At 39.7% G+C, this 17,699-nt stretch overlaps 1 protein-coding gene across 1 annotated transcript in view; it reads right to left on the reverse strand.

The window, feature by feature from the left end:
• GMDS (GDP-mannose 4,6-dehydratase) overlaps positions 1–17,699 on the reverse strand; it is a 686,242-nt gene that overhangs the window by 122,434 nt on the left and 546,109 nt on the right. The window contains exon 8 of the mRNA XM_081086210.1: positions 6,717–6,835. Within this exon, the coding sequence (XP_080942336.1) occupies positions 6,717–6,835 (119 nt within the window). The remainder of the gene's footprint in view (positions 1–6,716; positions 6,836–17,699) is intronic.

Raw genomic sequence — 17,699 nt, forward strand, 5'->3', positions numbered from 1 at the left:
GCCACACAAAAAAAGAAATGGCTACAAACAAGTACCTTTCAATAACAACTTTAAACGTAAACGGACTAAATGCTCCAAACAAAAGACATCGAGTGGCTGAATGGATAAAAAAACATAACCCATACATCTGCTGTCTACAAGAAACCCACCTCATTAGAAGGGACTCACACAGACTGAAAGTGAAAGGATGGAAAAATATCTTTCAGGCAAATGGAAAGGAAAAGAAAGCTGGGGTAGCAATACTTATATCGGACAAAATAGACCTCAAAGTGAAGGCCATAACAAGAGATAAGGAAGGCCACTTCATAATACTAAAGGGATCAATACAATAAGAAGATATAACCCTGGTAAACATATATGCACCCAATGCAGGAGCACCCAAATTCATAAAAAAACTCCTGGAAGATATCAAAGGAGAGATCGACAACAATACAATCATAGTAGGAGACTTTAATACACCACTGACAGCACTGGATAAGTCCTCTAGACAAACAATCAGCAAAGATACAGCAATCCTAAATGACTCACTAGATCAGATGGAATTAATTGACATCTTCAGAACACTTCACCCCAAAGCCAGGGAATATACATTTTACTCATGTGCTCATAAGTCATATTCAAAAATAGACCATATATTGGGTCACAAGCAAAGTATCCCCAAATTCAAGAAGATTGAAATCATAAAAAGCGTCTTCACAGACCACGATGGCATAATATTAGAAATAAACTACAATAAAAACAACCCAATATACTCAAACACCTGGAAACTGAATAGCATGCTATTAAATATTGATTGGGTTACCAATGAAATCAAAGATAAACTCAAAACATCCTGGAAACTAATGACAATGAAAACACAACAATCCAAAACCTATGGGACACAATGAAAGCAGTCCTGAGAGGGAAGTTTATAGCTCTACAGGCCTATCTCAAAAAACAAGAAAAAATGGTAGTAAATCATCTAACTCTACAACTCAAAGAATTAGAAAGAGAGCAACAAGAAAACCCCAGAGTGAGCAGAAGGAAGGAGATAATAAAGATTAGAGCAGAAATAAATGACATAGAGACCAAAAAAACAATACAGAAAATCAATGAAACCAAGAGCTGGTTCTTTGAAAGGATAAACAAGATTGACAAACCTCTAGCCAGACTCACCAAGAAGCAAAGAGAGAGGACCCAAATAAGCAAAATCAGAAATGAAAGAGGAGAAATAACAACAGACCCCACAGAAATACAAATGATCGTTAAAAAATACTATGGACAGCTCTACTCCAACAAACTAGACAACCTGGAGGAAATGGACATATTCCTAGAAAAATACAACATTCCAAAACTCAATCAGGAAGAATCTAAAAATCTCAACAGGCCAATAACTATGGAAGAAATTGAAGCAGTCATCAAAAAGCTTCCATCAAACAAAAGCCCGGGACCAGACGGATTCACAGGGGAGTTTTACCAAACATTCAAGGAAGAACTAAAACCTATCCTCCTCAGACTACTACAAAAAATTCAAGAGGAAGGAACACTTCCAAGCTCTTTCTATGAAGCCAGCATCACCCTAATACCAAAACCAGGTAAAGACAACACAATGAAAGAGAATTATAGGCCAATATCCCTCATGAACATAGATGCCAAAATCCTCAACAAAATCTTAGCCAATCGGATCCAGCAGTACATCAGAAAGATCATACACCATGACCAAGTAGGATTTATCCCAGGGATGCAAGGATGGTACAATATCCGCAAATCAATAAACGTGATACATCACATAAACAAATTGAAAGAAAAAAAACACATGGTCATATCAATTGATGCAGAAAAAGCATTTGACAAAATTCAACACCCATTTTTGATAAAAACTCTCAGCAAGGTGGGAGTAGAAGGATCATACCTCAACATAATTAAAGCCATATATGACAGGCCCACAGCCAACATCATACTCAATGGACAAAAACTAACACCATTTCCCCTAAGAACAGGAACAAGACAGGGATGCCCCCTCTCACCACTCCTGTTCAACATAGTACTGGAAGTGTTAGCCATTGCAATTCGGCAAGAAGAAGAAATAAAAGGCATCCAAATTGGAAAAGAGGAAGTAAAACTGTCCTTATTTGCAGACGACATGATATTATACATACAAAACCCTAGAGACTCCATCAAAAAGCTACTAGACTTAATACATGAATTTGGCAATGTAGCAGGATACAAAATTAACCCCAAGAAATCTGAGGCATTTCTATACACCAATAGTGAACTTTCAGAAAGAGAGATTATAAAAACAATCCCGTTTACCATCGCACCAAAAAAACTAAGCTACCTAGGAATAAACTTAACTAAAGAGGTAAAAGACCTCTACTCAGAAAACTACAGGACGTTGAAAAAAGATATAGAGGAAGACATAAACCGATGGAAGAACATACTGGGTTCATGGTTTGGTAGAATCAACATCATTAAAATGTCCATACTACCCAAAGCAATCTATAAATTCAACGCACTTCCCATTAAAATGCCAACGGCATACTTCAGAGATCTAGGATGAACTCTCCAAAAATTCATCTGGAATAAAAAAAGACCCCGAATAGCTGCAGCAATCCTGAAAAAGAACAAAGTAGGTGGGATCTCAATAACAGATATCAAGTTGTATTACAAAGCCACTGTTCTCAAAACTGCCTGGTACTGGCAGAAGAATAGGCATATAGAACAATGGAATAGAATAGAGAGCCCAGAAATCGGCCCGAACCAATATGCTCAATTAATATTTGACAAAGGAGGCAAGAACATACAATGGAGCCAAGATAGTCTCCTCAATAAATGGTGTTGGGAAAATTGGACAGATATATGCAAGAAAATGAAACTAGACACCAACTTACACCATACACAAAAATAAACTCAAAATGGATAAAGGACTTAAATGTACGACAGGAAACCATAAAAATTCTAGAAGAATCCAAAGGCAACAAAATCTCAGACATATGCCGAAGCAATTTCGTCACTGATACAGCTCCTAGGGCACTTGAAACTAAAGAGAAAATGAACAAATGGGACTACATCAAAATAAAAAGCTTCTGCACAGCAAAAGAAACCATCAACAAAAAAACGAGAAAACCCACTATGTGGGAAAACATGTTTGCCAATGTCATATCTGATAAGGGCCTAATCTCCAAAATTTATAGGGAACTCATACAACTTCACAAAAGGAAGATAAACAATCCAATCAAAAAATGGGCAAAGCACCTAAATAGACACCTTTCAAAAGAGGACATTCAGAAAGCCAAGAGACATATGAAAACATGCTCAAAGTCACTGATCATCCGAGAGATGCAAATCAAAACAACAATGAGGTACCATCTCACACCTGTCAGACTGGCTATCATCAACAAATCAACAAATGACAAGTGCTGGAGAGGATGTGGAGAAAAAGGAACACTTGTGCACTGCTGGTGGGAATGCAGACTGGTGCAGCCACTATGGAAGACAGTATGGAGTTTCCTTACAAAACTGAAAATGGAACTCCCATTTGACCCTGTGATCCCACTTCTAGGAATATATCCCAAGAAACCAGAAACACCAATCAGAAAGGATATATGCACCCCTATGTTCATAGCAGCACAATTCACCATAGCTAAGATCTGGAAACAGCCTAAGTGTCCATCAGTAGATGAATGGATTAGAAAACTGTGGTACATCTACACGATGGAATACTATGCAGCTCTAAAAAGGAAGGAACTCTTACCATTTGCAACGTCATGGATGGAACTGGAGAGCATTATGCTAAGTGAAATAAGCCAGTCAAATAAGGAAAAATACCACATGATCTCACTCATTCATTGATAATAGAGACCATTACAAACTTTTGAACAATAATAGATACAGAGGCAGAGCTGCCTCAAACAGATTGTCAAACTGCAGCGGGAAGGCCGGGGAGGGTTGGGGGGCAGGAGGTAGGGGGGTAAGAGATCAACTAAAGGACTTGTATGCATGCATATAAGCATAACCAATGGACATAAGACACTGGGGGATAGGGGAGGCTAGGGGACTGTCTAGGGCGGGGGATAAAATGGACACATATGTAATACCCTTTGCAATACTTTAAGCAATAAAATAATAATAATAATAATAATAATAATAATAATAATAAACCTTTTGTATATGGAAGGAAACCATAAACAAAACAAAAAGATAACCTACTGAGTGGGAGAAGATATTTGCCAATGGTACATCTGATAAGGGTATAATATATATAAGGAACTCATACAACTTAACACCGAAAACTCCCACAATCTGATTTAAAAATGGGCAGAGGACCTGAATAGACACTTCTCCAAAGAGGGCCTACATCTGAAAAGATGCTCAACTTTACTAATCATCAAATAAATTTACACTAAAACCACCTCACACCTGTCAGAATCACTATTATGAATAAATCATCAAACATCAAGTGTTGGTTAGGAAGTAGAGAAAAGGGAAGCTTCATGCACTGTTGGTGGGATTGTAAATTGGTGCAGTGGTATGGAAAACAGCATAGAGGTTCCTAAAAAATTAACAATAGAACTAACATATGACCCAGCAATTCCATTTCTGGGTATTTAAAGACATCTAAAACACTAATTTGAAAAGAGATATGTATCATTTACACTAGCCAAGATATGGAAACTTAAGTACCCATTGAGAGAGCACTGAATAAAGAAGTAGTACATATATACAATGGAATATGAGTCAGCCATAAAAAATGTAATATTACCATTTGTGACAACATGGATGGAGGATCTAGAGGGTATTATGTTAAGTGAAATAAGTCAGACAGAGAAAGACAAATACCATATAAGTTCACTTATGTGAAACCTAAAAAACAAAATAAATGAATAAACAAAAAAACCAAACTCATAATTACAGAGAACAAAGTGATCGTTGCCAGATGGGAAGAGGTTGGAGAGATGGGTGGAAAAAGTGAAGGGGATTAAGAAGTACAAATTGTTAGTCATAAAAACAGTCATGGGGATGTAAAATACAATATAGGAAATTTAGTCAATAATATTGTAGTAACAATATATTGTGTCAGACATGTACTAAACTTATCAGGGGGATAACTTCATAAATTATATAAATGTCTAACCACTATGTTGTACACTTGACACTAATATAATATTGAATTTTAAGTATAATTAAAAAATAAGAACATTTATTAAAAAATGAAATAAAAATGTTTAAAATGGTAAATTTTAAGGGCTGGGGAAAAAAGGAGACATATGTAATACTCTTTGTAATACTTTAAGCAATAAAAAAAAGGTAAATTTTGTTATATATATTTTTTACCAGAGTAAAAAAATTTCCAAAAAAGAAACTTCCAATCTTCCATGTATACTGTTTCCCATAAAATTTTCAACTATCCCAACAGAAATCTTCCTTCAAAATTTTCTAATGCAACAAGTGAATTTAGTGCATGAGTATAAACTAGACCAGCCATGGGCAAACTACAGCCTGCGGGCCGGATCCGGCCCATTTGAAATGAATAAAACTAAAAAAAAAAAAAAAGACCGTACCCTTTTATGTAATGATGTTGACTTTGAATTTATATTATTTCACACAAACACTCCATCCATGCTTTTGTTCCGGCCCTCCGGTCCAGTTTAAGAACCCATTGTGGCCCTCGAGTCAAAAAGTTTGCCCACCCCTGAACTAGACCATTTTCATATGCAGGTGTTGCAAAAGTAGGTTTATAGTTGATCGTATGTAAAATGAAGCAATAACTAAGACATAATAATACAAGAATAAACTCTGTTTTGTGTATTCACAACTGTAAACCTACTTTTGCCCAATCCTGTACAGTGTAGGATTCACTCAACTGGCAAAACTCCAACCAGATCTGATGGTTAGTCGGTAGCAGTTTATCATGGTGAATTTCCTGATTTTAATATTTGTATTGCATTTATGTGAGAAAATATCTGTGTTCATGGGAAATACACACAAAAGTCCTGGGTGATGGGGCACCAGGCTGGCAACCTACTCTCAATGGTTCAGAAAAAAGAAGATTGTTTGTAATGCATTGAAACTTTTCTGTAAGTTTTTAATGGGTTTAAAAACCTATATGTATAAAAGCCTAACATACCATTATGACCGGTCAACCACTTGACTGGTCAACCGGTTGCTATGACAATGCACTGACCACCAGGGGGCAGATGCTCAATGCAGGAGCTGCCCCCGGGTGGTCAGTGCACTCCCACAGCCAACCTCCTGCAAATGGCTAACCTCCTGCTGTCCTTCCCACCAGACAGTTCCAATCAGCCCTGATTGCCAGCCAGGCTGAGGGACCCCACCTATGCATGAATTCGTGCACCAGGCCACTAGTTTTAAAATATAAATTGAAGTATTAAAAAATATTTTGTAATATTATCATATTGACTGGTAAGAGTACAATTAGCTACAGTAATATCATAGTACATCATATATAAATCATAATAAAAAATTAAAGCTTTTCAAAAGTAAAAATATTTTAAAAATAAAAACGATAAAAGAAATTTTGAAAAGACTGTTCAGATAGTGGCAAACACTTCACATAAATAGATTTGTATGTGTGATAAATAACAAAGTCTCTGCTCCATGATGAAACTCCCTACATTGCTTTACAAGAGAGTAAAAAGGGAAAACGCAAGCATATATACAAACCTGCCAGAAAATGTTTGATGAATGACCTGAAATCAACTCTCAGGTATACTTACACAATGGTTTTTCCAATGTGCAAAAATGATTTCTCTACAAATTCTCGGACACTATGGACTTCTCCAGTAGCTATGACAAAATCCTCTGGCTCATCATTCTGCAGCATCAGCCACATAGCCTAGAGAGAGACAGGCAAATCCCAGTTAAAGTTGCAGTTAGCTACCTCTTGGGAAATATAATGCTATCAAACACACATAATTGTGTATGGACATTGTTAAAAGGTGAACTGAAGCACATTAATATATTTTTTAAGATTTTCTTTGATCATACCTCAATTTGAATAGAGAAGTGGTTAGGAGTGCTTCACCAACAAGAGCTAGTGGCAAGGTTTTTATAGAGTAGATGCTGAAGTGAAGCAAAGCAATCATTTGACTGGCTATAGCTCATGCAATTGCCTTATTTGGGAAAGGCAAGTTAGCTCTTTTTGATTGGTTGTTCTTAAGCTTAATTTTTATGGATTTCAGTGAAGTGACCCTGGCTTAGGCTAGCTCATGTGGCCTGCCAAGGCATTAGAGCCACCTTAGTCTAATAGTCTCCAGGTTTAAATATTTTAACCTACAACTAGAACATAATACAATATTCACACCACTAGAGTAGTGGTTCTCAAGTCGTAATGTGCATCATGTGGGGAACATCCTATATAATAAAGAGCTAATATTCAAATGGTTGTCATGCCCTCATGCCATCACACCCTAATGGCTCAGACACTCAACACTGGGAAGAGAGGAATGGGGACCAGCCAGGCTCAAATGAGCTTGCAAGAGAGGAATGGGGACCTGCCTGGCTGCGGCCTGGGAGAGTGACAAGCCGCAAGCCCAGCGGTCCTGGGTGCCAGTGGCTGCATCTGCACCTGCAGTCCAGGAGAGAGACAAGCTGCACGCCCTGCAGTCCCAGGTGCCAGCGGCTGGGGCTGTGGCCCAGGAGAGGGACAAGCCACCTGCCTCGTGGTCCTGGGTGCCCGCGGCTGCGGCCCAGTCTAAGCTGCCTGCCCACAGTCCTCTGCGGCTATGGCCAGCCCAGGCAAAGCCGGCCCTGGTTCTGTGTGCCTGTGGCCAGCTGGAGGAGGGAATCCTGTTCCAGGTATGGGGTGAAGCAGAGGCGGTTAGGGGCAATCAGGCCAGCAGGAGAGCAATTAGGGGCAATCAGGCCAGTAAGGGAGCAGTTAGGGGCAATCAGGCAGGCAGGCAGAGGTGGTTAGGGGCAATTAGGTAGACAAAGGTTGTTAGGGGTGATCAGGCAGGCAGGCGAGTGGTTAGGAGCCAGCGGTCCTGTATTGTGAGAGGCAGTGGGACATCCTCCAAGAGGTCCAGGATTGGAGAGGTTGCAGGTTGGGCTGAAGGACCTCATCCCCTCGCCCCCATGCATGAATTTCATGCACCAGTCCTCTAGTTTCAATATAAGATGCCTGGGCCACAGTTGCTGAAGTGGTCTTAGTAGAGAACATGCTTTAGGCATTTTTATCTTTAACATCCAATATGATTCTCATGCAGCAGGTCCTTGGACAACAATTCAGAGGAACAAGATATTGAAGAGTATTTGTGGCACATAACCTTTCTTATGAAAAATTTAAAAAGCATTATCTAATTTACCTTCATATCATGGATGAAAGGGAAAGAAAAATATTTTAAAGACAGATGTTTATCCCAAAAATAGAACAAAATTTCTTAACAATAAAGATATCAATGTGGTGATATCAAAAAGTAAAATAATCAGAATTATTAATGGACTTCAGGTCAAGATGGCAGCATAGCCAAATATGGTACTTGCTTCCTCCCACAACCACATCAGAATTACAACTAAACTAAAGAACAACCATCCTTCAGAAAAACACTTGAAATCTAGCTGAATGGAAGTCATACAACTAGGGATTTAAAGAAGAAGCCACATCAGAACTGGTAGGAGGGCCAGATATGCAGAATGGGCTGGTCCCACACCCATGTATGGTAGATAAAAATTGAGAGGGGTAACTAGGCTGTGGAGGTACCTCCTGGGATGTGAAGGGTATCAGCCCCACACTAGGACCCCTAGCCAAGGGTTCCAGTATCAGGAAGAGAAATCCCTATAACTGGCTGTAAAAAGCAGCGGATAGCACTTCAGCCCACAGATTGAAGGGAGTTCAATTCTGATCAAGGGCACATACCACAGTTGCAGGCTCAATCCCAGCTCAAGTCAGGGTGCATGTGGGAGGGAACCAATTGATGTCTCTCTCACATTGATGTTTCTCTTTCTGTCTCTCTCCCTCCCTCTCACTCTCTCTAAAAATCAATGGAAAAATATCCTTGGGTGAGGATTAACAACAAAACATAACAACAAACATAAAAAAAAACAAAACAGTGGAGATAATGGCTGAGTGAGACAGAGGGCTGTTGGAGTCCTAGGCAGATCGTCTTAAAGGGTCCACATGTGAACTTACTTTGACTCACTCCCTCTGAGCTCCAAAGCTGGGATAGCAGCTCAAAAGGCACCAGGGACATTTGGGAAGGGACTGAATTGTTTGGCATAAGGATGAGAGCTAGGGGACAGCTTTCTCCCAGACAGAAGTGCAGAGGCCATTGTTCCTTTGAATGAGCCCTCCCTGCACAGAGCAGGAAGGTGGGCACCATATCTGAGTCTCCATCAACCTGGCTATCACAGTTTGGCCTCCCTGAGAATTCCCTGAGACACAAGCCAACACAACTTCCAAGCCCACCCAAGATGTTTCCAGTAGCTTTTCCACAAGATGGCCTGTCTTGGCTCATGCTTTAGACTTTCCTAAAATTTCTCCTAAAAGCAGCATCTGGACTCAGGAAGCCCTGTACTTCTCGATAAGTGGCCCCAGGCCTGGCACTAGCAGTGGCTGGCTAGGATTCACAACTTGGCCTCTCCTGGGCACCTCCAAGCCCAGCACAAGTAGCAGCCATCTGCAGATCACTTTGTAGCTCAAGGCTGGTGGCCCCAGGTATTATACAGGTGGTGGCTGACCTTGGTCTGCAACTCCTGGGAGGCCCAAGAGCCAGCACACCCAGTATACAGCTTCAGACCATGTCAAAGCACCATCACCCAACTAACTTCATAGTGACACACTCAAGGGGTGGACTTTGTGGGCACCAGAACCCTGCTGAAGTAAGTCCTTCTCTGTGGGGTTGGCCCCTGAACAGCTGATCCTTCACAGTGGTTGGTGATCACTGCTAGTCCTTGTGGCTGATTGGCCTGGGGGTAAATCCCTCTCATTGATGTGCCACATGGTGGGGGGAGGCACCTGGAGTGCCCAGCTTGGGTGATTGGGGCTGTGCCACTGGACCCTACAGGACACCTACTATATTAGGCCACTCTACCAAGCACAGAAGATGTAACAGATATACCTGATACATAAAAACAAACACAGGGAGGCTGCCAAAAAAAAAAAAGGAGAAACAAATGAAAGAACATAACAGACCTCCAGAAAAAGAACTAAACATGAGGAGATAAGCAATCTACTAGATGCAGAATTTAAAACACTGGTTATAAAGATGCTCAATGAATTTAAAAGAAGAGTAATTGAATGTAGAGAAAACTTCGACAGCATAAATTAGGAGATGGATACCATAAAGAAGGATGTGGAAACCATTAAAAAAAATACAGTCAGGAATGAAGGATACACTAACTAATATGAATACTAATATTATGGGGGAATCAACAATTGAGTAGATAAAGCTGAAAATCAAATCATCGATTTGGAACATAATGAAGCAAAAAACACCCAATCATAACAACAAAAAGAAAAAAAAAATCAATCCAAAACAATAAAGATAGTGTAAGGAGCCTCTGGAATAACTTCAAGGGTACCAACATTCACATAATGGAGGTGCTGAAGGGAGAAGAAAGAGAGCAAGAAATTGAAAATATATTTGAAAAAATAGTGATGAAAAACTTCTCTAACTTGGTGAAGGAAATAGACATACAGGTCCAGGAAGTGCAGAGAGTCCTAAACAAGATAAACACAAAGAGGCCCACACCAGGATACATCATAATTAAAATGCAAAAGGTTAAAGACAAAGAGAGAATCTTAAAAACAGCAAGAGGAAAAAAGCAGCTAATTACCTATAAGGGAACTCCCATAGGACTGCCAAGCTGATTTCTTAACAGAAACTTTGCAGGCCAGAAGGAATTAACAAGAAATATTCAAAGTGATAAAAAGCAAGGACCTACAACCAAGATTACTTTACTCAGCAAAACTACCATATACAATTGCAGGACATATAAAGAACCTCCCAGACAAAAAAGCTAAAGGAGGTCATCACTCAGGAAAGTGCAGGAAACTCAGGGTTAGCCTGCCTCCACGCTTGACTCATCCCACATGATGGTGTTCACAGGACAGACCGTGGTGGCCCAGCCTGTGCACATGCAGCAGCTGCTGAAGCTCAAGCAGCAGGTCGTGCAGCAGCAGAAGGCCATCCAGCCACAAGCTGGCAGGTGGACATCCCCCAAGAGGTCTCAGATTGTGAGAGGGCTCAGGCCAGGCTGAGGGACGCCCCCTCCAGTGGATGAATTTCATGCACTGGTCCTCTAGTACAGTCAATAATATTATAATAATGACATATAGTGTCAGATGAGTACTAGATTTATAATGATGATCATTTAGTAAGTTATATAATGTCTAGTCACTGGGGTTTAAACCTGAAACTAATATAATATTGTATGCCAACTGTAATTTAAAATAATGATTTTTAAAAAAATTAAAAAATGAAGCCCCAAAGGGAATTTTAAAAAAATCTACTACCATTTATATACTGATATTATTTAAATTGGATTCCACAACCTAAGATTCAACAATTGATCTATAAATCCATTTCTTTATCTGTAAAACTGAAAGAATGGCACCTACTCAAAGTATTATTATTAATTGTAAAGAGATGAGTCGTGATTCAGCACAAAGGAAATGATCGCAAGCAGGGAATACTGAAACCTAAACATAATGTTGGATTTCACAAGTATTCCAAGACCTCAAGAATTCTACAACTGCCCTTCCCCATTAACATAACTAAGTCTACCATGTTACACATGGATCCTGATTTCCAGTTGCTCAAACATTTTAAAGATCCCCAACTTCTTTGAGTAGTACAGCTACCCTTCTAAGAGCAACAGTTAACAATTCATGTACTGCATCTATTTGTAAATATTTTTTCTAGAGGCTTCACTGGTTACCAATTCCACATTCCAACAAAAAGAAAGTACAGCTAAACCTTGTAAAATAAATCTCTGCTAAATTAAAAATAATCATTAATGAAAAACAATCATGGAATGAAGAGTACTACCACTTTTATGGAGTTCTCTGGGAGGCAACAAGAAGGTGTGTACCAGCTTAGGTTTTCTTTCAGCAGGCAGCATTTCAAGGTCAGGTGCTCAATGAGACCTTCTACAGGCACACTTTTGCAACAGGAATGAGGAGGCCAGTGGGGCAGCCATGTAGTCACATGTTTAAGACACTAACTGTGGCCACCAGCACAGTTTGGCTCCATTCAGTAATATCAGCTTTTATCAATGACATACAGGCCTTGAGTGTCTATAGCTTGGACCAGCAGTTAAGTTTACAGGTTTTGTTTACACAGATAGAAGATACAGATTTAAGAAGTACAGTTGGTATCTGACAACAGCATGTCTCTTTAAGAAAAATCCAAGCAGGAAACAAATAAATGTGTGTGTGTGTGTGTGTGTGTTTTAATCACTCCTACTCACTTTCCAAATATAATAGGTAAAGATAACAGGCAGTTCATTATAACACAGTGCCCAGTATTAAAGTTGAACTCTTGTTCTAACATTTAAAGAAAACTATTTTGGTTGGTGTCTCCCTAGCTACTATTGTATAAGCTGAAATTTAGCTTGCTGAATTCAACAGGGCAGCTTATTTTCTCTTAAAAATTAATTCTTCTTTATTCTTTTGAATTTGTGGCAGCCTTCTAAAAATAAGTAAATATTTCTCGTTTACTTGAAGTTACTTCTTGTGACTATTTTGTATTTTTGGCCTATTACATGATAGCTTTAAATCACATTTTTGTTTCATAAAAGATGAGACTGTGGGCAGTCTTACATGCCTTGGAGATGTGGCAACTGGATGAATCAATGGCAACAGATTCAGGTCAGTGATATACTAAAAGTAACTGATGAAATTGTCTTGCCTAGAAAATAGTTCTGTCCACATAATTAAATATCTGGTTTCATTCTGCACTAGGTCATAACTAATGAATTTAATCACAATACTTAAAAAAAATCCTCACCGGAGGATATACATATTGATTTTTAGGAGGAGCTGGGGAGAGAGAGAGAGAGAGAGAGAGAGAGAGAGAGAGAGAGAGAGAGAGAGAGTTTATCCCCTTACCAGCCTCGACCAGGACTGGAACCAGAAACCTTTTTTTGGTGTATAGGACTATGCTCCAACCAAATGAGCTACCTGGCCAAGGCTAATCACAGTACTTTTTAAATTTTATATGAATTAGATTAATAATAATAACAAAGTTCAATCAGTTTTATTGTTATTATTGTTAATCCTCATCTGAGGATATTTTTCCATTGATTTTTAGAGAGCGTAGAAGGGAGGTGGAGAGACAGAAAAATCAATTGGTTGCCCCCCCATGCTCCCCAACTGGCACTGGGGATGAAACCTGCAACAGAGGTACGTGCCCTTAACCAGAATTGAATTGAGAACCTTCGGTCCACAGGCCAATGCTCTATCCAGTGAGCCAAACCAGCTAGGGCTCAATTAGCTTTTCAAAGGCACAGAGTAGATGTTCTCTCTATCTGAGTAGTCCACACAGCACACAGTCTACAAAAGTTTCGTAGCTCCACGGCCGCTGCACACTGTTACCTGCTCCAGGCTAAGACTAAGACACGGGCTGTGGTCTGAAATGCAGCCTGGCTCTGCCGCCAAGCTTTGTGCCTGGCACCCTCCTTTGTTAGGCTCCTGGGAGAGGTGCCTCTCTATATGGGCACTGGCTCCAGCAGAGGCCCGATGGGCAGGGGCCTGCTCCTCATGTCTGTGATCTGTACGTGCAGTTCCTGGGGTCTAGAAGACCCCCGTCCCTCGTCTGTGTGGGAACTCTGATCTCTCCTTCTAGACTGTGAACAAGAGTCCCAAGTCTAGTCCTAGACACGAGTTCCTGTGATGCCCCTGAGTTTCTCTGCCATCCACAGCTGCGCTGTGTGCACGGGGACGCAGCCTGCTCTTCGGCCACCCTCCCCCACCACTCTCCAGTGCACCCACACCCACGCACACACACAAGCTAGCTTTGGCTTTCTTCAAAATGCTTTCAAAGTTTTTAGGAAAAATTAAATTATGCTTCTGGCTAAAATTTCTATTTGAACATTTTTCTGAAGGATTAATGTATACACTCGAATGTGTTTTACTCAAATTTCCATTCTAAAAATAACATTTCAAATAGGTCTTTCAGGACTGCTCAGCTTTATTTTATTTCTTCTAAAATGCTATGTTGTGCTAGAATGCTTTTTAAAAATCGTATTTTTAGGCATGCGAAAAAAATAACAGCTTGCTAAAATTAAAGGGGAAGATATGATTACTGGTTAATAGTAGATTCCTTTGTGTAGTAGATCACTTTGTTCCTCAGCAGGAGCCCGGGGATCAGTTGGGGCCTCACTTTCACTAGGGTGAATGCCAAGCATCTGCTCTTTTCTTTTCCAGAAAACTATCTGCAGCCTCTGACCTATCAATTTCTAGGCATTTCCTCTGAAGTCTATATTGTACCAGACTCCAGTCTGGGAATGGGAAGGGAAAGGATATACAACTCCAGATTTATTTGTTATTACTAAATAGTTTACTGGTTGTACAGAGGGAAAGGGCTTTGTTTAGATTTCCATTGAGCATAATTAATGGTTATTGACTGGTAAATGAAGAACAGGTGACACTCCAGATTGGAAGATAAATGATCTTGTGTTCTGGTGTGATAATGGGTTAGTAATTTGCCACAAAGCCTGGGCCCAGTGCATCCCATCATAATGCTGGGTCATGTCCAGGACACAAAGGCCCCTGTGTGAGGAGCACTCAGCCATCCCCTCCTTATACAGCTGCACACGGTGATCTGGTCTACTTATTCTCTGATGGATGGCACAACTGAGGCAAAAGTTCACCACTTCTCACCTTCCTGTTCACATGCTGAGCACATGACCCATAACACCGCCAGGGCACAATCTGTGATCAAATTGCCACCCAGCTTTGGCTCCACAATACAGAAAGGATTTTGAGGTTGCATGTTTTAGACATTAATTCTCTCTCTTTGTCTCTCCAGAAATGAAGGAGGGGAAAGACGAAGTCGTCCCATATTCTTGTAGAGCAGCAGTTCTCAACCTGTAGGTCGCGACCCCTTTGGCGGTTGAACGACCCTTTCACAGGGGTCGCCTAAGACCATCCTGCATATCAGATATTTACATTACGATTCATAACAGTAGCAACATTACAGTTATGAAGTAGCAACGAAAATAATTTTATGGTTGGGTCACAACATGAGGAACTGTATTTAAAGGGCCAGAAGGTTGAGAACCACTGTTTTAGAGCCTTTAAGGATATGACGAACTTATCCACTTTCTCACATGCTTTTTTACTTTCAGCCCTGCCCTGGTCACCATCAAAAGAAAGACATCTCCTGATTCTTAATCCATCTCACAGGGAGGAAAGACAGTTAGTTAAGTAATTTGCCAATGTTTCAGATTCGTCAACACAGAATGTCATTTCATGTCAAATGAACAGCACAGTTTTCAAATCATGTCTCACATTCATTTTGCTTTTAAGGCATGTGAAGTTTGGGGGAAATCTGACTCCATATCATTGGCTTGACAGCCAAAATAGATAGGTATAAATATTAGTTAACTTTGGACATGTGCTCTCTTGTAACTATATAATTAACCTATCCATTCTACAAATCTAATTTAGAGAAGTCAAAATAAAGTTTTGAGTTAAGAAATTTCAAATAAAATATTCCTCTCCCACGAGCTACTCTTTGGCCATTGAAATCATGAATGCGGAAGTGGGCAGTGAGGGTCACTCCTTTTTCCTTGACTTGGTAGCTATGGAGGTTGCTTGCAGCTGGACCAGTGAAGGAGAACACCCAGCGTATATCACACAGCCCACTAACCACACCTGATTCCATGCATGCCTTTTGGGGTGTGATGTGTGTTTGTCTTAAAAGTCTGGATTCTACAATTGCTTCCACCTCACCATTAACTTCCAGTTTAGTATCCAAGCCACAAACACTGATTAACTGAGCTGTCATCCATGAATAACAAGATTTGTTAATCAAGGTTATGTTTAACTATGTTATTTGACTGCTGCTTTTTTAGCCCTGCACTTTTGTGCTGCATGGGCTACTGTCATAAGGATTATCTTAAAGGAGAAATTATATATATATATATATATATATATATATATATATATATATATATTCTCCCCAGTATATTTGGGGAGAATCTATGAAATAATTCTAGTAACAATCATAGAAACTTGAACAAATGGAAATTAAAATTCCCATAAAGGATGCCAGGTGTGGGTCTGCTTACATACATTTTATCTGTAAGCTTCACTCAGTAATGAAGATGACAGCCTGACACTTACAGTTTGCACTAGCACTTCTGTTTTGTGGCACCACATAGGCAGGTCTGAGGGCCAGCCTGAGAGAGTACCCTATACTATAACACAGTTGGGAAACAGGTACCAAATTACCAACAAATAAAACTGTATCAAGAAAATCATCTAGCATGAAATAAGGTCCTCTGAATACATTTATTTTCTTCAAGGGCAAAAATACTGTGGTTTGTGGATTCCTCTGGTGAAGGGCTCTTCAGACATTTTAAAGATACAAAGTTACTGAATGGGAAAAATTGTTAGATAATAAATAAAAACACCGAAAATAATAAAACACGATTTAGAAAGCTACGTAGCTCTTGCTTCTTGCTTTTGTTGTTAATGTATCATCTGCATTGATATCATACGCACTGAAAGAAAGAGGCTATTTCAAAATCTGCCTGGCCCTCTACCCTCTTATTGTGGCCAGGTACACCAATCTCATCCCAGAAACACTATAAACCTAAAGGCTCTTAGTCCTGTGTTAATAATTCTGAATAATTTTCCTGGGTTACCATCTGCTCTTTGATATGCAGATTCAAGTTTTCTATTTATTTCTTCTATTAATCTTTGAGTGTATTTCATCTCTTCTATTTGTTCCATTTCTTTTTCAGGAACACCAAGTATGCACATATCTCTTTTCTTCTCCTTTCTATGTCTATTATACCCTTATCTACTCATTTTAATGTTTGTTCTTATGGATATTATTTTACGTGATTTCCTCCTGTTGTTCACCTGATTATTTTAGTAACACTTATTTTAAATTTGTGGCTAATGTGGCTTTAATCTCTGAAATATTTTTTTCTCTTCCATATCTTTCCTGATTACTTCCAGCTTAAGCCTTTCATTTATTTTCTTTAAGGTAGGGGTCAGCAAATTTTTTCTTACAGGGCCAGATATTAGATATTTTAGATTTGTGAGCCATACGACGTTTAACACAACTATGTGGCACTATACTGCAAATATGGCCACAGACAGCATAGAAATAAGCAGACATGGCTGTGCTCCAATAAAATGTCATTTACAAAAACAGGCCACTGGCGCATGGTCTGCAATTTGCCCACCTTTGCTTTTAGCAATCTGAACTAAAACATGTTGCCTGTAATTTATTTGAATATATGGAGAACAGTTAGTTATCTGAGCACAAGCTACCTATTTTTTCTTTGAAGAATACTCCCTGTAATATGTGCTAATCATCTGTTTTATTAAGTGCTCCTTTTCTTCTCCTTGGGACCCTCTTCCCCACTCCCACCTCACACACAGACCATGGGTAGTACCTTTCCAGTTACTATTCCTGCTCGAACACAATTGATAATTGCTGGAGAAATCACATGAGAAAGACCAGGGAAGCGCACAGAGGCAGCCTGCAGCTTGCGTTCAAACTGCTCTCAGAACCGTC

The sequence above is a fragment of the Myotis nattereri genome (genome assembly GCF_964212035.1).
Source record: "Myotis nattereri genome assembly, chromosome: 3".
NCBI lineage: Eukaryota > Metazoa > Chordata > Mammalia > Chiroptera > Vespertilionidae > Myotis > Myotis nattereri.